This window comes from Lutra lutra, chromosome 13 (genome assembly GCF_902655055.1).
Source record: "Lutra lutra chromosome 13, mLutLut1.2, whole genome shotgun sequence".
NCBI lineage: Eukaryota > Metazoa > Chordata > Mammalia > Carnivora > Mustelidae > Lutra > Lutra lutra.
In genome coordinates, this window is record NC_062290.1 from 27,758,178 (window position 1) to 27,780,231 (window position 22,054).

Here is a 22,054-nt window from a genome sequence, read left to right on the forward strand (position 1 = left end):
GTTTTCTTTTTTTTTTTTTCCTTTTTGTGAAGACAGAGTGATGACTTCCAAGCTCCTTACAGGACAGACTAGACTGGTTCAGGAGTTGGTCAAAGACATGCTGAATTTACACAGAGAGTTAAGGGTTCCATTTTCAGTATCTTTCCCTCCATATTTTTCCCTTCTATCTGGTGGCACTCGTTCCTCTGGCCAGAGAGAGGGCTGGTTTTGCTGTCAGAGTGTGTGCCTTCAGGATAAAGCCACAAAAGAAGAACAGAAACTCGCTATTTGTTGGCCACTTGCTCCAAAGTCTGACTCTGTCTGAAGTCTGCTTGTGCTTGTTCAGTCTCCAGAGCCTTCACGTTGTTGTTTTCTGTGTTTTGCTGAGAATTTATAGCTGTTATTTATATAAGGATCATTTGGTCAGGAGGTTGTGCCCCCCCCATCATAAGTAGAACTTGACTTTCTGTTGAGGGGGGAAAGAACTACATTTGTTCTCCTGCCTTGGTTTAGAAGCTTTACATTCATGATCTCATTTCAGAATTTCTCAGTGAGGACTCGGAGGCTCCAAGAAAATAAATAACTTGCTGAAGGTCCTAAGGACATGTGTGACAAGATCTGGAGGAATCGTAGGGCTAGCAAACTTTAGACTACTCTTTTTTCTATTATATTACCTGCCATCTTTCATGGGTAAATAACTGCTAAAAGCTAAATCTATACAGATTTAGGTGGATTCCAAAGAACTACTAGAAGACTAGTTGTTGGGGATAAAAGATGCTGAGAAGACAGGGTTAAACCTGCTCATCAGTCATAACTCACTATGATTAGTTTTAGTCAGATCAAAGTCTAATAACGATACATGGGAGTAATAGGTCTGCGAGGACAGCCTCCGACATGGAAGAGGTCGGCATAGGTTGGGAGGGAACGGTTCAACAATCTCTGAAGAGATAGATGAGGGCACAGAGGCAAGATACCTGAAGTTCTTGACCGGGAATTTCATCTTAGTTATCTGTATATTCCCTCTGGGGCCAAGTAAAATGACAAACGTACATAGAGCTTTAAAGATTTTAAGGAATTAACAGTTTAGAAACTTTTATAAACATAACTGAAATCTTCAAAGCATTTTGTCCAGGAATAACAATGTAAAATTTCTGGCACCAATAAGGAGCTGAATTTAATTTCTTTCCCGTACTTGCTTTATATTTCTAGGACCCTAGCAGAAGCTTCTAGTATTGGTTAAGACTTTACAATGATGCCTGATGAGTTTAAAATACTGGAAACTGTAGATCATTTCGGTTCAGGCAGTAGAGTGTACCTTATTTGATCACAGAATTCAATCCATTTTTGGCCACCACATACCTGTTTCTGTGATTAAATCTTAAATAAACAAATGGTATAATCAAAAGCAAATTCAATGTCACTTTAGAGGATGTCCAGTACCACTGCATTATACCACTGTATTCTATACACTAGCCATTGAGCAAGGTACTCATACTACTGTGTTCTTAAGCAAATCCTGAGGAGAATCACATCACCAGAACAGACACATCCCTTTTCCTGCATCCTCACATCAGTGACAGATGACTACTCAGAGGTGACCAGGACACCAGAAAAAGTAGATCTCACTAAGAACAACAGTAAGCATGGGAACACATATGATGTGTTCTAACGGCCCTCTCAGGCACAGGAATCTAACTGGTTTGGTTTCATTCTAAACTCCTGTCTCTATGGATTAAAGTGAAAGAAAAAACTTAAAGACCTTCACAGGCCCTTTTGGGTCTGATGGAAATAGTTACTTATCAGCTAAGGGTTGACTGTTCTCTCTTCTTTCCACCAGGACAGCTATCTGGCAGACACCCACTGGTCCCGTGCATTCTCTCGTTTCAGTACCACAAGCACAAAGAAAGAACCCTTCATGCCATGGTCCACAGACTCCATGGTCCACAGACCATGGAGTGGTCTGTGATCCCTCCTCCATGACAGAGTTTACGAGGGGCTCATTCTGCTTTGGTCTTTGGTCTTTGTTCTTAGGACCCAGCAGATAAAGGTCCTTGCTCAATACTCACTATATAAGTACAAAGAAAAAGCTTTTCCCTATAATCATATATTTTTCGTATGTATTCATAGTTAAGCTACTGCTGCAAAACAAATCCTCCTTAAGTGATGAGAATCCTGTGTACTTAAGAAGAAAGGTGGTTACGGTACCGTATGTGCCGAAATAAGCTTTTTACCAAGTTAGACTTTTTATATAGTAAGTATACATATAAGATTTTATCAAGATAAACACCTAGGATTTAAAAGAAAAGTTCCCAAAAGGATGAAAAGAGTATTATTTTGACTTTGAGATGGAGACTTCTTCGATCCTATTTGAATAAATCAACTTTAATTTATGTAGAAAAAGAGTGGTCACATTACTGAATTCTAACTCATCTTGAACAACAAAATACTATTCAAGAGGCGACGACAACATTCTGCCTCTTGCAGTCTCCGTACTTCTATTTTCATTCGTCTCCCAGAGAATTGGGAATGCAGAGAGCTATTTAGACGTTCTAGAACAGAAAGTAAGTTACAGCAATCGAATGCTTCGTACAGTTTGTCTGGAGGTGACTTGTAAATTTAAGTATCTAGTGATACCCAAAGGAAGTATATACCAAAGGATAAATTTAATTCAGGTTCACAATGTCTTGTTTAAAATCCTCAGGACCCTACGTGTTTCGCAAATTAAAACACCAGCATCTTATAGTCAAATACACTAAGATTTCAGCAGTGAGAGGCATGAATATTCGCACTAGCATGATAAATAAATTCATGTCCGTTCTGGTTAAGTTTAGATTTTGAAATTACGTGTAAGCAATTCTGGCCCTGTACTAAAATCAGTATCAGATATATAAGCAAAAAAAGTTTTATACCCATGATCCTAGATAAACAGGCAGAAGAGGTTCTTTCCTCTGTTGAAGAAAGAAAATGGCCATCAGGGCAAACACATAAGGTGGCAAGCCTCCTTCTTCAGGGCGGTCTATACTGCAAAGCTACAAATAAGAGAAAAAAGGATAAGCATTCTTTTGTACCAGTCTATGATTTATATAATTTGGTCTAAAACCCAAAACACCACAGTGAAAAAAAATAAAACTTCCTGAAACTTTTGGAGCAACCACATGTGATGTTGAGGGGCAACTTCCATTTCAAATTTTTAATCTAATTTTTTTTTTTTTTTGACACCGGCGGCAAATCCACTCGACTTGGTTAACACACTTGTTAGTGAAATCAAAATGATGGTTCAATCCTAAGTGCAAGCCGACTGGCTCTGCTCAGTTTAATGGTCCCCTCATCTGAACCTATTGCCTTGAAAATTCATGCTTTGCTCAGAAAGGTGAATGAGGAGAGAATGTAGGCAAACTCATTAGCACCAACAGGAATAACCATTTAAAAAGCACAGACTACTCAGTGAGGAAGTGGGAAGCAGCTTTCAAAGGACGGCATGTTGTAATTACCAATTCACCTGGTTAAGACTGATGCAATCCTTGGCTTATCCTGGACCACAGCAATAGGCACTATATATTGTTACTGCTATATCTTTTTTTTTTTTTTTAAGATTTTATTTATTTGTCAGAGAGAAAGAGAGAGAGAATGCATTAAAATGCTCAGGCAGGGGGAATGGCAGGCAGAGAGAGAAGCAGGTTCCCCACTGAGCAAGGATTCTGATACAGGCTTGATCCCAGAACCCTGGGATCATGACCTGAGCCAAAGGCAGACGCTTAACCCACTGAGCCACCTAGGTGTCCCTGTTACTGCCAAATCTTAATCAGTAAAGCTCTAGCTTTTCTCTATAAAGTACCTACACAGAATCTCAATTTTATAATCATCATGGGGCCTTCAATTTTAAGGAAATACTAAAAGCTCTAATAAATATCGAGATATCACACTTAAAACATTATAGAAATGTAAGCATGAGCAGAGAATGGCTTCAATTTTTTGGAGTTTCTGCGTACATGATTATAAATGGTATCACTCAAACCTTTCTGTGCCTAAGAATCGTGTTGGGAAACTAGTTAGAATGTAAATTCTTGGGTCATATTCTATATTTGACCCACAAATCTGATTTTTAATAAGCACTATAAGTCATTTTGATCTTTTCAGCAATGTTACAGTGAAATAGACACACTAAATTTTCCTTTCTGCAGACATTAAAATTTCTGTTCCAATGCTCAGATGCTTACTCTCTTCATGTCTATAAATATGCATCCAAACGTTTCAGATTAACCAGGCAAAAATCAAAGCAGACCGTTTATGCATACATAGAAAGTGCTCACACATTTAAAGAACTCAAACCTACCTTTGCCCAGTGCCGAAAGGCAATCACCAAAGGAATCAGCTTCGATTCAAGTTTTCCAAGGGCAGTTAAATGGTTTGTTGTCAAACAAGCATTTTCATTTCCTGCACTCACTTTACAAAGAAGACCACTGGGGGTAGGGAGAAAGAAAAAGAAAGATAAAAAACATTACACAGGTATCAGGTATTGTTTACACTGACAATAACTAATTTGCACTGATAACAAATACCTTCAAAATGAAAATTAAAAACTCACAAATTCTTTATGGGTCATTTAGGTCACTGCATTAAGAAAAAGACAGGGCAGCTATTCTCTGAGTGAACTTCATTTTTCAGAACTAAAACTCCATATTTTCATACATTAAAACTATTTCTGGGGGGAAATAAAAATCAGGAAAATATGGTAAAATGGTTCAAATGGGAGTAGGAATTCATCTTTGTAAAAGAGTGTTTTCCCAAGAGTTGGGGGAATCTGCCTAATGAAGAATCATTATAGCCTACAAACCACCCATGTACTGTGGTGATGGTAATACTTCCAGATGGAGGAAGAGACACACGGGGGAAGTCACACTAATTGTTATTCAGCGCTGCTAAAAATGCTGCTAAAAAGGATGACAAAGTAAGGTGGCTACAGAAAGTAGCCCTTCGATAAAGTTGTTTTTTACTGAAATGAAATGGGTCAAAATACCTCCTTCCTCTGCTGTTGCCTCGCAAATAATTTTATTCTTTTTAAAATAAAACACCTTTTCTCCTCTTGCATCAAATGCCAACATATAGAAAGAATGCTAATAGTGAGCCTGTGAAATTAACTACATAAGGAGCTTGTTATTCTAGAAATTGGACATTAAGATATAATAAAGTACACGTGCTCCTGGCAAGTTTCTATTTAATATATAAACAGCTTAAAGAAACGGAGACCTTTGCTTTTCTCTGCACACCACCACTGGTACCCGAGCGTGGAAGTCTGCATCAACATCAATAAAAGAGTCTGAGGAAAGAAGAAAAAATATTAAGTAGGTTAATTAAACCTCTGTTGAAAAGCAGAACTAGATGAAGTACAAGTTGTGACTTAATCCGTTTGGCCTTCTGAAAGAGGATTACGAAATAAAGCTCTGAGAGGACTTGAAAAGGGAAACAGTATTATGTATAACAGCCTAGTAATCACGTTAATTTAAAGCCCTTATTTTGTAAGACTCACATTTGATTAGAGCTGACTCATTATTGAATCAGAATATCTAAGTGTTGTTATGTGGATAAGATAATTAGAAACGTGGATAGGATATATTAAAAAACAAAACTGCTGCAAAAGCTATCTGGGCTCAAAATACTATATTGACTGAACTAAGAAGAAATGTTTCAATGTTTCATCCAACCCAAACAAGAAGGACAGGAAAGACTAATTCATGGGATGAGACAGTTTAATGAGTCATCAAGTCCTAAGCCAGACATTACTTTGGACACTGATAACCCTAACCAGGAGCAAGTATTTGATGACTTATTAATCAGGGTTGGGTCACACCTTTTTAATCATCTGTGAGGTATTAATTTAAATCACAGAATAGTTTTTTGTTTGGATATTACCCACAGAAATAATTAAAAGATGCATGACTTCCTTCCTATTTTCAACACTTGACAAATAAGATATATTCAAATTATGACAAAAGAAAGAAAATTTAGAGCAAAACGTGGAAAGAATTTGGCCTTACCACTGTTCTTTAAACATTCTTGAACAAGTAAGAGAACATCTGGCTGAGACATCTAGGAAACAATTCAATGAATACATTACTAATCCATATGTAGGAAACAAATCAATGAATACAATAATCCATAAGTACTGTTGTTTCACTGAGATAATACACAGTCATTGGAAGTTATCCAAACTCCTTTCCAAATTAGAAAGCACGCTGCTACCCCAGTAAATAAATTAATCATTATGCTACGTGTACACATCAGTCAGAGACAGAGACGAACGCCAAATGAGGGCAAGTGATCTGTTGCACAGTCAACTCCTGCATAACGAATTCCTGACATAATCAGCCTCTCCACAAACCTCCAAGACGTGAGACTGTTCATGTCGCTGATCACTATAAGATTACTTCAACAGATTGCTTGCTGGTCTCCACTTCAGCCTTGCCCTCTCCAGTCCTTGCTCCATGTAGGAAGCACAACCACTTAACGTCATAAATCAGACCTAGTCCTGCCCCTCCTTAAAACTCTCAATAGCTTCCTACTGCCCTTAGGTCACAGTGAAACTCTTTACCAAGGCCCACAGATCCTGCATGTCGGGCCCTCGTCCTAATATTACGGATGCTTCTTTCTCTTGGTCCTTCCACCATGGCTTCCGTTCCACCTTCTGTTCAGCTCCCTGACTAGGCTAAGCTCTGTAGGGATTGAGGGTGCTTGCAAACACTGCTCTCTCTGCCTGAAACACTCACCCTTTGACTTCCTTATTCCTTTTCATTGTTTAGAGCCTAGAGTCAAAGCCATTGCTTCAAAGGGGACTTCATGATGGCTGGATCTACACATCTCCTGTTCTTTTCTGTTACAGAACCTTGTTTCCCAACATAGCTCTCATTCTAATTAATCATATATATGTAATTACTTATTTCCTCCACTAGGCATGAGTTCCACGAGGGAGGAATCCTAACTGTTTTGTTCTCTGAGATCTAGGACAGTGCCTGGCATACAACACGGACTCAGTGAGTATTTGCTAAATGCTATGCTGGTAAATTACTAACTTTGATTGAATTTTAATTCAAGTTTAAATTTAATTCAATTTTGACTGTTAAAAGATGAATAAAATCTATTGGTCAGCTGACCATGTAGCTGTAGCAGTCAGGGATGGCAGTCAGGGATGAGAAGCCGTATGACAGAACATCTGAGGATGGTGCTCAGGAATCTTCTTCATTATTTTTAACTAGCAAACCAGGTAAATGGGCATAAACCATCTGCAAACTGGCCTGGGGAACCAGCAGTGGATGAACAGATGATCTACTAGAGTGCCTTCCAGATTCAAAATTCTGACTCATATCTTTTTCAATCACATTTGAACCAGAAATCCAGGCTAGGTGTGAGTCTTCAAAAGCCTAATTATTTTAACAAAGTAGGTGTATAGAAGTAGCAACTTAGGAGCGAATGGAGTTTTCAGGTCACAAATGTTGCCACATCCACACTGTTTAAAATCTGAAATTCTTCTCTGACATTGGAAAGTTGACTTTACCAAGATAATTTAATCTTCTCAAGTTAACAGAACCTAAAAAGCCCCATTAGAGTTACATAGTTAAAAAACCAGCATTTGAAGTATACATGAAAGATCTATAAAGAAGTACAGAAATCTGTACAGTATTAAAAGAAATGCACTACAATTGAAGGTTAGCAGAAGAGCATGGAACTGGAAGTTTTAGGGGGGAAAGCTGCCACTTATATTATCTTCAAGTATCTAAATATACTCTTATATAGCTCACATTTGAAAAAAAAGAATTTCCAGACCATTCTGTGAAAATTTCAACATTTTATTTTGTACTTACAATGGCTGGAAATTGAATGTCGATATTTACATCTGAATTTTTGAAACCCAATCTGCTACAGGATGACCCATATAATCTCAGAGAACAATCTGAAAAAAAAAAAAAAAAAAAAAAAAAAAAAAAAGTGAGTCATATATAAGGTGAAATTTCTCAGAATTCATAACAAAACACTGCTGTTTAAGACATGGAACCATCAAATAAGGCTATGCATGAATGTAAGACAGTATTCAAATCTGGTATAAATAAACAGGAAGAGCTGGCTCTTTGCTTGTATTCATTTTGTTTTATGTAACCGGGGAAGGCTGTATTGTCTGCAGTTTAGGTTAACAGCTACTCTTTTATGCCAATTGTAAAACATGTTTAAAAAATTCTAACTTATTTTATATTTTGTGCAGAAAATATTATTTGCCAGGATTTTTACAATCTGAAAGTAAAAAACGATGCTTAACTTTGTCCTATATTTATAAACCTGATAGTATACTCAAGAGTTAGTACAAACATTTAATCTTTTAGAAAACACACACACACACAGGTATAATTTACTGTAAAGATTATGTTTCAATAGAATACTCATGAAAATCAGCATAAAGTTACTTTTCAGTATAATTATGAACAAAAAGACCCTTAATACGGTATGTTCTCTTAGGGAAAACTTTTCAAAAATAATTATAAAATCACTGATATAACTTAAAATGTTAGGCAACAAGCAATTCACTCTTAAGAGGAAGACAGGTGTGTGTGTGTGTGTGTGTGTGTGTATGTGTATGTGTGCTGCCTATATTTATTTATGGCATTTTTTCCCCAATGTTTAACATTACTGTGCCAAAAAATCATCTCCTTTCCACCAGGGGTTTTTGTGGGGTTTTCTAGGTTTGTTAAGTCAAGTGGTTTCTTTGAGTTTTAACAGTTTTCCATGACAAAGTACATTAAATTTTATAATGGAAATCTACAGCAAAAATCATTGACATTACAAATCCCTTTCTTGGAACTTGTCTATAACACAAAGGATGAGATACAGATATAATGAAATGAACAGATCCTTGCCCTTTATTTTTATGAAGGTATACACAAGTATGAATGATAGGCCATATGAATGCTTTTTCAATAGATATAATGGTTCTATGGGGGATATGGTGATAACCTCTGAATAGTGATTCCAATCCTAACTGTGGGTTAGAATCACTTGTGGAGCTTTCTAAAAAATAGTTTTCTGTGGCTCCACAGACATAGCCTGGAAAATTTAATCAACAGTACACAAAATCTATTACAAAATAGGTTCAGAGCTCAGTTTAGATGTTGCAATTCTTTTTAAAAGTGGTTAAACAGAACCTTTTTGGGACACAGATAACCTGAGAATGACTCAAATATACTTTTATTTTAACTCAAAATGTTGCGTCAATTTGAATAGGTAGGAAGGTAAACAGGTAGATACACAAGAGTCCCACAGTGGCCCCATAATCTGGAGCATTTAACTTAAAGTACATGTGTACAAGAAAATTAATAATGAAGACAGGTTTAATGACAGTGCACATAAAAGTCTTTGTTACCTTGGGGGAAAGCCAGAAGAAACAAAAACAAACAAAAATTAAGAGCTTCAGGACATGGTAACTCAGTTTCTATTAGATGCAAATTACTACGGGTTGGAAAAATGCATGAGGCACTTTTAGGTAGCTAAATAGAAAAACAAATCTAGAAAATACCTGGTAACTTGTGTTGGAACACATTTCCCATGATACGTTTAATTTCTAGTCTCTGTTCCAAGTTCTCATTGTGTAAGCCAAACTCCTGTACCACTTTGTCAATGGCAATACCAATTGCATTAATCTGGGAGGGTGTAGGCGGGGGTAACGTAGTGAGCAACTCTTCCTCTTGTTTCTCCTTTTAAGATCAATATTGAGATTAAAAATGACTCACACAGTTTTTACCTTCTACCATTCACTGAGATAACACCCTGTAGAATATTCTGGAATATTTTTCTTAGCTCTCCCTCTCACCTTAGCTGTGTTAGTCTTCAGTTCATCAAACACATATACTTCTTTATGCACATAAAGTGATAATAGAAGGCAGGCAAAAATAAGGAAAGAGTTCAGGGAAAAAACATTAAAAGCAGCAATGACAAATTATTTGTTTTATTATTACGGGCATAAGGGCATATACCAAGGTCTATCAATGACTTTACTCATCCTGATACTGTTCTTAATGAAATTCACAAGACTGCCCAGCAAAACGTATCTCACCAATGTATTTTGTCTAAAATAAATTCAGTAACATATATAAGTAGTGAAGTTATTAATATCATACCCTTAAAGACAGAAAAGTCACAAAGATGACAAGTAAAAACAACTAACAAATAAACATTTGTTTGGGTTACATTAAACTTACCTTAATGTTTTTCTTGTGCCTCTTCTCTTTGATGTGCTTATGGGCAAATGCAATGGATTCAATTAAAACATCACAAAGTTTGCAGGTGTACTTAGCTGTAGGGTAGTTTCTTGGTCGCTATAATTTGGAGAGATTTAGAGATATATATATAGATATATATATATCTATATATATATAGAGTATCTTCCAAAACAGAGGCAAACAAAAGTTAGCCAGAAATGATTTCCCCATCACTTAAAAAACTGCTAATATATTATTGTCACTCTTTTTTTTTTTTTTAAAGATTTTATTTATTTATTTGACAGAGAGAGATCACAAGTAGACGGAGAGGCAGGCAGAGAGAGAGAGAGAGAGAGAGAGAGGGAAGCAGGCTCCCCGCTGAGCAGAGAGCCCAATGTGAAACTCGATCCCAGGACCCTGAGATCATGACCTGAGCCGAAGGCAGCAGCTTAACCCACTGAGCCACCCAGGCGCCCTATTATTGTCACTCTTAACCACTATCCTAATGGCTATTTTTTGGAAATGATTCTATTAAATCAAAATGAGTATCACTTTTAACTCACAGTGCTTAAATGCTAATAACTGTAGTAAGATGCCTAACTCATCAAAGCATACGTTCCAATTACTAGCACAGCTTAAACCAAGACAAGGACTTTAAGTAACAAATAAAAGACATTACCCTTTTTAGCCGGTCAATGAAGTCTCTTTTTAATCGCTCCTCTGCCTGCTGTAAGCCCAGGAGCTCCTTCGATGAAAGCACAGACTCGTCAATCACGGGGCCTTCCAAGTCTCCGTCCTGCTCATTTTCCTCATTTCTAGTCCTACGTGGCTTCCGAGGTCTGGACCTCTGCTTCTTGTTTTCTTAAGTTAGGGGGAAAATATTATTGGTAATCTTGAGTAATACCACTCTGACAAAAAAGCAGACCATACATATTTATTCATACATATTTATTAACTAAATAATGTGGTTATCTGAACGACATCTGAACACAGCAAAAGGAAAGCTCTTCCATGGATAAAATGTGTGAATACTCATTGGCCACCTCATCTAGATACACCAACCCATAGAAATCCTCTTTCGGAAACACTGGAAAAGAATTCGCTTCAACCATACAATGTGATTTTATCATTTCTTCCAAGTATACTCCTGAACATATTCAGCAATAGTAAAAATTGTCCTCTGAAGGTAAGTATACTTGTAATTCTAATACACCTAATACGTTATGATATACAATATATATGTATCAAATATATTCCGGTATACCTGTTATTCTACTGAAAACTATCCACATTTGCTTTCATTTGTTTTGTAAGCAACCTCAACAGAGCAAAGACTGACAATATGATCTCCAAAGAACTCAGAAATTAACTATATTCTCACGTGGAATGAAAATCCATCATTTAGTTGTAAATTCAGTTTTCATGTAATTGGGCCCTCTCCCCACATGGATATAAGCAGTTCAAGCCAAAATTTTATTTACAGAGGACAACTAGTTCCCATCTTATCTTTACTTTCATTTTAGCTTCTTTGGACAGCCTGCACAATAAGCACATTTCAAAGAAAAAAAGGCCGTTAGTTGAAATAAAAAAGTTTTCTACAAGTATAGACTAATTCATTTAAACTCTGCTGTTAGTTCTATAATCTTTGTAACTAATAAGTCACTCTGTTGCCTTTTTAAAATTTACAACTTTTCTACCTGTGGAACTGAAGAGGACTATGGGATTAATCTATTAAAAAATTGTTTTAAATAGCTCTGATAACCTCTATCAAGCTCTGAAAATAAATCAGTATTACATACGATTAAAATAAAACTCATTTCCCCAATCAAAACTGTGATGAATGTTTTGAATAATGTTTAAATGGATGATCAAAAATTACTCTTTCAAAATATAAACCTACTGAAAAGCCCTGTGTGAGGCAATTCCTATATGTCAAGTTTTCAGAACGCATTTCTTGTACAGCAGTTACAATAAACGTCTGAAAAAAGTTGTGAGTCAGAAATGGGAAATATAGGATCTCTAATTCGCAAAAAGCTGTTGCCAATAACTCTAAAGGAAAAGTAGCAAGCACTGTGCTCAAAGTACCATAAGATGAATATACAATGAAATTCCATAAATAGCTTCTCTAAGTGGCAACTGAAAGAAATTAAAGTATTAGGACAAACAGTTTCTTTTTTTTTAAAGTCATCAAAAGGGGCCAAACAAATAAAATACTACAAGGTAAGTAGTCATTTGCGGAAAAAAACCAGTCTACTTTTAATACTTGCTTTTTAACGCTCCTCTACTCTCAATTAAATTATCACCATCTTTTAAGGACTGTGCTCTCCATCTGCATCAACTTCTGAGAGAAGCACTTCTTTTAACTTAGAGGTGTGTCAGTTCTCATTTAATTTGTGTATCTTCCAAGCTCTACTCTAAATAATTATATCTGATTTCAGTGTTCACAAGTTTCCTACTTTGGCAAACACTCATTAGAGATTTACACAAATTTGTGCAATACCATTAGAAAAGTCCATATTAGAGGCACCTGGGTGGCTCAGTCAGTTAAATGTCTGCCATTGGCTCAGGTCGTGATCCCAGGGTTGTGGGATCCAGTCCCTCTTCAGGCTCCCTGCTCAGTGGGGAGCCTGCTTCTCCCTCTCCTTCTGCCATTCCCTGTTTGTGCACCTGCTCTATCTCCTGTCAAATAAATAAATAAAATCTTAAAAAAAATATACAGGGGCGCCTGGGTGGCTCAGTGGGTTAAGCCGCTGCCTTCGGCTCAGGTCATGATCCCAGGGTCCTGGGATCGAGTCCCGCATCGGGTGCTCTGCTCAGCAGGGGGCCTGCTTCCCTCTCTCTCTCTGCCTGCCTCTCTGTCTACTTGTGATCTCTCTCTGTCAAATAAATAAATAAAATCTTCAAAGAGGGTTCTTTGGATTAAAAAAAAACAAAAAACAAAAAAAACAAAAAAAATATATATATACAGATGAATCCCTACTTAAAAAAAAAAAAAGAAAAAAGTCCATATTAGTTATCCTACAGTAATTGATATGGAACCAAATCCCATTTTTTAACTCCTCCTCTCTCGAATCACAAAGGCTTTTCATATAACTATATTTGCTGTCATCTTCTGGGATGACAACTTCCCTTCAAAGAGCACGATTAACTCCTTTTATCCTTTTAAAGATTTTATTTTTAGGTAATCTCTACATCAAATGTGGGGCTCAAAGTCACAACCCCAATATCAAGGGTTGCATGCTCCAACTGAGCCAGCCAGGTGCCCCACTCCTTATTGTCTTTATACAGAGAAGGGATGGCTGCAGAAACTCTGTCTAATGACGATGACGACGGCAGCTGTCATTATGGAGTATTTTTTATGCGACAGATGCAATGCAAGTACTTGATGTGCACTGCCTTGTTTCATTCATCCCCGAAGTGATCCTGTCATAGATGCTGACACTGCCCCCATCATCCAGATGGGGAAAATGCTGGCCCAAGAAAATAACTTACTCGGGGACTAATGACTAAGTGAAAGTAATGGGATTTAAAATAAAGATTAAAGCATGGATGGAATTCTGACATTCAGCCTTTTATCTAACAATATAAGAACTGGAAAGAACTTACTGAAATCCCCCCTTGCATCCATGCACATCTAGAGTAAACCATAACTGACAAGACAGTATCACCTTCCGAACTGAGATTCACAGGACTGCATGGTAAAAACGGTCAAATAAAGTCTCACTGAAGGGAATCTTGAGAGACAAAACTGGATATTGCTAAAAAGTTCCCACAATTACATAGAGGAAGACTACCTGGCTCTTGCAAGTGTCTTGTAACATGAATTCTCTGAATACAGTATTCCAAGTCTCCCATATTTTATTTGAATATGGCCCATGATACCATTCACAAAGGACATGTGTATATGAGTAGATATTTTCCAGCTAAGATCACTAATGGCATTGTCCCAAATACATTAAATTGGCAATCTAGGATATTTGAGGGGTGAAGTAAAGGGCGGTAACACAGAACTGGAAAATAGAAAATAAGTATTAAAAAAGCAACTCTAAGATAATTTTCACTGGCTTCTCACATCATTTAATGAGACCCTTCCTTAAGAGAGAATTCTGATTCAAGGAAAATTTCAGTCCCTTTAATGAGATCCTTTTTGGGATCCTGAGTGCAGTGCAAAGTTTATACTTCAAATTGAATTTCTCTCTACAGTTAAGTTATTTTATACCAAAGCTTAGTATTTCCCTTATGAATGTTCAAGGTCTAGAAGCTGAACAGTTCTTCATCTCGCAGTTGGGAAAGAACATACGTAGTTTTCATTTACAGAGAACATGGGGGTTTGGGCACTGTCTTCAATTAAAAGGACAGTAAAAATGTATGTACTTCCTGTTCAAAACCACTTAAAAGTAATTTTCTTAGCTGCTTTTCAGACTAAACAAGAATACATATACAAGAAGTTTTTAGTCTGTTAACAGTCTCTGTTAATGTCTATCTGGTTGCAAACTTTTATTCTATAAATCTTTGTTTTTATAATGCTACTCGAGACCAACTTTTTCTTGTAAAAGACTATTGGTAACTGCGTTAAGATGTCCATGTCCTACCTGGACACAATAATGTAGAAAAATATATGAAGACTTTAAAAAAGATAAACACCAATCAAAAGCCGAGAAATTATCAGTGTTCAGTTTCCCTCTGTCAGATTCAAGGTCTAGTGAGGCTGAGTTAACGGCCAAAGCAGCACAGCACTCAATTTCAGTTCCACTTCCTCAGCCACTACCCCAGTAAATAAATTTAACCTCGCCAGACCACAGCAGCCTGCTTTTTTGAAAAGTTGTGACTGTACCCTGATGTGTCAAAACAGAGCACTAGATTAGACAATTGTTTCAATTTCTTTCTAGCTTAAAGATTCATGCAGCCAAGCTTTTTCTCTCCTGGGATTCCTTTATAACACCTCATTCTATTTCTACTATACAAGGCATATTCTCTTGCTTTTCCTACCTTAAGAAATCGAAAACGGCACCTCTTCTCTCATTTAAGACTATCGTAAGACTCCCTAAAGATAACAAATGACATTTTCTGTTAAGTATTCCAAATGTCCAGATCACAAATTCAAATGCCTTACCAGTAACATGCATAAATGTAACTGGCCACTGTGAGATAACACGTAAGAAAAGGGCTTCTGGATACCGAGGAGAGGGCCAACATTGCCTAGATTTAAATTAAATTTAAATTAAAAAAAAACAAACAAAAAACTTTAAAATGCCGGCCAATTTGCCACCCATTTCATATGGTCACTAAAAAAAGGCTTACGGCCCGGCAGCTGCGTGGCTCAGTTAGGGTCTGCCTTTGGCTCAGGTCATGATCCCAGGACTCTGGGATGAAGTCCTGCATAGAGCTTCTTGCTCAGCGGGGAGCCTACTTCTGTCTCTCCCTCTCTGTCTTTGTGTGCTCAGGCATGCTCTCTCTTTCTCACTCTCACTCTCTCAATAAATAAAATCTTTAAAAAAAAAGGCCTACAGCCAATATATTTAAAAGCCCATTTTCCCAAGCATAATTTACATTTTCAGACTAAATACTGTTACTTTTTCCTTCAGATTTATTAGTTTCTTTCATTTCAGTAACTACTGTCCATTAGCTAATTTTCCTGTTTATAAAAATCACGGGTACATGGACAAAATCTATTCACCTTTTAGAAAAACTTATACTCACTTTGAGGCAATTATTATCAAACACAGAGGGCACTTAGAAATGGGTTTTGGTGTTACAGAAACTAAAAGGCAAAACTTTCATCTGTATTTCCTGACTTTCAAAACTTAATGTGTTCCAGCCTATTTGCCATGGTCACTTTTGAGAGGAAAAAAAAAAAAAAAAAAAATCGTGGACTACCCCCCCCTGTGGAGATCGATACTCCATCCAAAAGACAGATAACCCCCTGTGATAGAAAATACATACAGTCTATATTGCGTACTTAAATTGAATACGATTTTTTTTTTAGCTTTATATTCTGTCATTTATATTATGGACGCATTTGCTATTAAAATACAAAATTACAATACATATTTTTAGAAAATACATATACACCACTCAGGAAATATGATATAGTCCCCAGGGCGATAGAGTAAAAGGCACCAATGGGAAATATGTTTACTGAAGTAAAATGGGCCTATAGCCAAGTGAACTTTTGAAGTGATCAGTACATGCAATGTTTTTAAGTTGCCCAAATAGCATGATTACAATTTTTAAAGTATCACATTAAATAAGCAGGAACTATGAAAAATCAGAACTACATTGCTGAAAATAATAAACCTCATTTGGATGAAAAAGACATTGCGACTTTGGAGTTGTAACTTGACAAGTTGGAACACATTACCAGGGCTTCCCGCTTCCATTTCTGACATGGTTTCTAGGCTTGTCAAGTCTTTATGAAGTAGTCGTCTGACAGTTCTGCAGCCTCTTGTGTCTTGCCACCTATATCCATCCTCACTTTCTTGAAAGGAGTCTTTTCTTGGTCGGTTTATAACAGGAATTCTAGGTCCAGGTTTATATTCCCTCCGACTGTCTGAATTACCAGCAAGTTCATCAGAGAGCCACCTCTTACTCTGATCTTTGTGGTTGTCATTTATCCAAGCAGGTTGACTGTATATTGGATTTTTAAATGCATAGGGATTGCTGGAAACAGCATATGGTCCTTTTCTGGGGGTACTCCCATAGTTCCCTGGTGTTATTTTTTTTTTTGGAAGGCCTTTTTCCATTTTACTGCTATGGCCTTTAGCATAATCATCCATTATCAAATAATCTTGCTGGGGGTGACCCCTTCTGAAATCCTCATCATCTATAGTCCCTCGGTCCTTAGCACGTTTCACAAAATACGGTTTTGCTGCATCTCCCATGGTCTTTGACTTCAATTTTCTTATCCTGCACCTGAAAGAAGGCATTTTGGGAAATCATCAAACTGTAACAAGATATTGAAATACAACACGTTTATTGCACAGACGCTCAAAAGCCTATACAAACTCTTGTTTTCCTAATTTCCATCTCATTCTAATAATCAGCGCATCACACTGAAAGTCGGGAGGCTTGAATCCTGTAATATTCTTCACGAAAATTAGTACTTACTATTTAACATGAAGAGTATATATGTGACCAAGGGAAGCTCACTACAGTCTCGAAAACTGGAGTATTAAAAAATGTTACTCATATCAAGTTGGGTGGCTTTACCAATAAAACAAAAGTTCTCCACAAAACCAAACAAAACCCTCACTCCCAAACCTCTGTTGTTAGAAAACTCCGGAAACGGACTTAAAAAAAAAAAAAAAGTTGGCAATTACTTTTAAGTGTTATACAAAGTAACCGAAACTTTCTGTGAACGTAGCTCATCTCCACTTTCCTGTCCCTTCTCCGTCCTTTAGGGAAGGGCCTCGGCCCCCCATCGCCACCACTATCCAGAACCAGGGGCTTCGACTGCTTGGCCTGGGGAGGGCCTCGCGGAGGGGCTCACTCCCCACCAAGGCTTCCCTCGTCAAGGGGGCTAGATTTCAGATTAAGAGACAACTCCAGCTAACCTCCCCAGCCTTCATTCTCTAACCCCAAACAAGTTTGGTTTTGTCACGGACACCAGTTCTCCCTCTTCGACCCCGTTTGATCGCCCCACCCCGATCTGCCTCAGTTTACACCCTTCGGGGCAGGAGGCAGAGAAAGGGGAGGCGTCCCCGCACTCCTGGCCACGAAGCCACCTCGGGGACCAAGAAGCAGGAAGTGACCTGCCTCCTCGATGGGGTTCCGGGGTCCCCCCGGCCATCCAGGGGGCCGGGGCCGAGTGCCTCCACCCAAGTCCCTGCTTCTCCAGCGCCGGCAGGGTCTGACACAAAGTGAAGATGCGGACTCGAATCCGAGGAGCTCAGTCCCCGCCGGCCTGAGGGCTCCCAGGTCCTCGCAACTGGGGCAAGGAGGCCGGCGGGGGATGGAGCCAACGTTTCTCTCTCCGGCCGGGCCCGCCCTCTACTCCGGAGACCAAGGAACCCACCGGAGACCCACCCCGGAGGCTGGTCTGGGAGGGACGCGGGGAGAAGGCTCCCCGAAGCACTCACCACCTCCGCCGCGGTCCCCCGCCTCTTCCTGTCCCGGCCGGGCTCCCTCTCCGTGTTTTCCTTCGGCCCCACTTCCGGCGCTCAGCGCTGTCTCATTGTGCGCTGTTCTGAGCCGGCGGTGCCCCCACCCGAGCGCTCCGCCGCTCACGCCGGAAACGCGCGCCGCGCCGGGAGGTGCCCGCCGCCCAGCCCCGCCCAGCCCCGCCCCCGCCCCGCCCCCGCCCCGCCTGCTTCCGCCGCGGCCGCACGGCGCGCGCTCCAGGGCTCCGGACCCGGGCCAGGCAGTAGTATTCTAGCTCCGTCCCTCCTCTTCTCGCCCGGGCCGGCTTCACCCGGGGCCGCAGGTCTCTTCCAGGCCTTGAAAGCACCGCGGAAGCGCGGGGAGCAGGCCTCTGGTTCTCCGCGGGAGGCGCGGGGCTCGCTCGGCTGGGACGCCCGGCGGCTCGGCTTTGCCCCTGGATGCTCTCGTTTGCGTCCAGGGCAAGTGCAGCCTGACGCTGAGGCCTCGTGGCGCTCTTGCTGTTTTTCTTTCTTTCTTTTTTTTTTTTTTTAAAGATTTTATTTATTTATTTGAGAGAGAGACAGTGAGAGAGAGCATGAGCGAGGAGAAGGTCACAGAGAGAAGCAGACTCCCCGTGGAGCCGGGAGCCCGATGCGGGACTCGATCCGGGGACTCCAGGATCATGACCTGAGCCGAAGGCAGTCGTCCAACCCACTGAGCCACCCAGGCGTCCCTACTCTTGCTGTTTTTCTGACAAGTCCGAGTGATAGAAGGACTCAGCGAGGTCTTAATTGCCGACCGTTTAGAAATGTCAGTGTCTAATAATCCGTCATTCACCCAGATCTCAGTGTGGTTAGGAGAGATGCTCCGCTTTTTTCTTAGGTTGTCTACGGATTGGTTTTCCTTAACGAAACAAAACCGTGTACTCAAGAATGTGTGTAATCACAAAGATGATCTGGGAGTCATGGTCGAGTTTTTGAACGAAGAAGACACACCTGGAACTCGCGAACAAACAACTCGGGGTTCCCTATCTTTTCTTCTTTTGACCTTCTTTGCTGTCCGTCATGTTCTAAATGCTTTGAAACGAATAAAATCAGAGAGCGTTGAAAAAGTGTGGCAGTTTTGGTTTCTCTGCTTTTTAAGAGCATTAAATTTAAATCCCTGAGATGCCGGGGAGCATTGGTCCTTAATAATGGACACATACACAGAGGGTATTCACAGGCACTGTTCAGAGCGCTTTACAAATATTAACTCTAATCCTCACAACAAATCCTCTAAAAATATCATTATGCCCGTTTTAAAGGTGGGGAAGTAGCATTTACGGTAAAGTAAATGGCACTGCTGGAAACCAAACTTCAATGGGGCAGAGTCCATTATTAACTACTATCTATACTTAGGTGATTTAAAACACATTGGTACAACTTTTGTATAATGCCTCATCTAGATGCTTTGGTTCTGAACAGACATGAGAATCAAGCCAATAATCTGTCCGACAGGCAGAGAATGGCTTTTAAAGAGGCTCCAAAGGGAGTGTGGTGATACATGAATACATTTATTATGGGACAGGAGCGTCACCACACCCAGCTGAGTAATTCTTACACAGAAGAACTGGTTGAGGAAAAGTCTGCCTCAAATATCCAGAGTTCTATAGGATCAGTGGAGGATACACCTTTTTGAGTTTAAAATATTTTTTATTTGCATTTTCTTCGATGTATTTGTTCCGCAATGTCTATTCCATTCTAAATTTGCCTTCAAATTCACGTTGAGGGTAGATGAGGCTCTCTCAAACGAGATGCAATACTAATCAAAAGATACTGATAGTACAGCTCTTTTTGTCTATATAATACTACAATGGGAATTTAAATTGATCCTTATAATCTGGTTGTAAAAGTTTGTTTGTTTTTGTTTTGTTTTGATTTGGCTGTTCCTGGAGGGAATGCTGAGTTTCTCAGAACCTTTGTGATGATTGTTTCATGGTCTAGACATATTTCTTTCTTTCTTTTTTTTTTTTTTAAGATTTTATTTATTTATTCGACAGACAGATCACAAGTAGGCAGAGAGGCAGGCAGGCAGAGAGAGAGGGAAGCAGGATCTCCGCTGAGCAGAGAACCCGATGTGGGACTCGATCCCAGGACCCTGAGATCATGACCAGAGCTGAAGGCAGAGGCTTAATCCACTGAGCCACCCAGGCGCCCCTAGACATATTTCTTAACAACATGAAGCAGAAATTTGGCCGCTGTCTGCTTCCAGGAACATTAACCCTGCTCCATGTGTTACACTGTATCTTCTATCTTCAACCACACTTTGACATTGTGATACATCTTGACAAGTCAACTTTTCACAAACCCAGTGCCACTGTTCTTGTTCTTTGTAGGGCCATGGAGTCAGAAGCTGAGGAGTTGTATTCACAGCTTTGTCAGCACATGTTTTTTCCTCATGTGTTTTATCTACTTGGTTAAGGGAATTGTGTTGGGTCCTTCAAATATGTCTGGAATCCAAGGTTATCTCACCATCTCTGCTACTTCCAACCTGTTAGTTACCACCACTGCTTCACTTTGCTGTGATCATCAGCTTTCATTTATGTTCTCCTTTATCTGTACATGATAGCCAGGAAAGTCATGGTAAAACCTGAGCCAGATTATGATTCCCCCCTCAAGATCCCTCAGTGACTCCCCATTCCTGTGGAAGTAAAAGCCAAAGTCCATACAATGACTACAAAGCCCTTCCCTTTACTTCTGATCTCACTCCTAATTCCTCTTACCCCTTCATTCATTCCACCCTAGCCACACTACCTTCTTGCCGTTCCTGCATCATACCAGGAAAACTCTTGCCTCAGGACTTTGCACTGGCTGTTCCCTCCGTCTAAAATGCTTGGGCGCCTGGGTGGCTCAGTGGGTTAAGCCGCTGCCTTCGGCTCAGGTCATGATCTCAGGGTCCTGGGATCGAGTCCCACATCGGGTTCTCTGCTCAGCGGAGATCCTGCTTCCCTCTCTCTCTCTCTGCCTGCCTCTCCATCTACTTGTGATCTCTCTCTGTCAAATAAATAAATAAAATCTTAAAAAAAAATAAAATAAAATGCTTTTCTTCTCTTTGGTGTCTGTATTGCTAATACCCTCTAATATCTTCTCTCAAAGATCATTTCTCAATGAGGCCTACTCTGACTGCCTATTTAAGCTGCTATTCACCACCCTCTCCTCTGCCTTCCCAACTCACCTCACCTCATCTATTACATTTTTAAAAATTTTAAATTTATTTTTTATTTTTAGGTAGGCTCCATGCCCATTGTGGGGCCTGAACTCACCACCCTGAGATCAAGACCTGAGCTGAGATCAAGAGTCAGATGCCTTAAAAAATGAAAGCAAGAAAGCAAGAGGAAGAAAGAAAGAAAAGAAAAGAAAGAGAAAAAGAAAGAAAGAAAGAAAGAAAGAAAGAAAGAAAGAAAGAAAGAAAGAAAGAAAGAGGGACACATGGGTGGCTCCAGCAGTTAAGCATCTGCCCTCCACTCAGGTCAGGATCCCAGGGCTCCCAGGGCCTCCCAGGGCCTTGGGATCAAGTTCTGGATCAGGATCCTTGCTCAGCGGGGAGCTTGCTTGTCCCTCTACCTGCAGCTCACCCTCCTTGTGCTCTCTTCTCTCCCCAAATAAATAAATAAAATCTAAAAAAAAAAAAAAAAAAAAAAAAGGGTCTGATGCTTAACCAGGGAGCCACCCAGGGGCTTCTCTATTGTTTTTTCTTGTAACACTACATACACCTTGTCA

General features: G+C 39.5%; 1 protein-coding gene across 10 annotated transcripts in view; it reads right to left on the reverse strand.

The window, feature by feature from the left end:
• The window catches only part of TUT7 (terminal uridylyl transferase 7), a 60,927-nt gene extending 42,478 nt beyond the window's left edge, over positions 1-18,449 (reverse strand). For 5 of the 10 annotated variants that reach the window (XM_047698949.1, XM_047698950.1, XM_047698942.1 and 2 more), the window contains exons 1-10: positions 18,296-18,449; positions 16,579-17,129; positions 10,897-11,078; positions 10,218-10,334; positions 9,536-9,713; positions 7,836-7,924; positions 6,015-6,066; positions 5,227-5,296; positions 4,313-4,439; positions 2,889-3,008 (exon numbers count right to left, since the gene is read on the reverse strand). In XM_047698949.1, coding sequence (XP_047554905.1) covers positions 2,889-3,008; positions 4,313-4,439; positions 5,227-5,296; positions 6,015-6,066; positions 7,836-7,924; positions 9,536-9,713; positions 10,218-10,334; positions 10,897-11,078; positions 16,579-17,098 — 1,455 coding nt within the window. In that variant the 5' untranslated portion in view covers positions 17,099-17,129; positions 18,296-18,449. Of the gene's footprint in view, positions 1-2,888; positions 3,009-4,312; positions 4,440-5,226; positions 5,297-6,014; positions 6,067-7,835; positions 7,925-9,535; positions 9,714-10,217; positions 10,335-10,896; positions 11,079-16,578; positions 17,130-17,770; positions 17,943-17,972; positions 18,195-18,231 lie in introns of those variants that run through there. The other 5 variants (XM_047698951.1, XM_047698944.1, XM_047698945.1 and 2 more) reach the window with 5 other exon arrangements.
• Between the last annotated feature and the right edge of the window lie 3,605 nt (positions 18,450-22,054).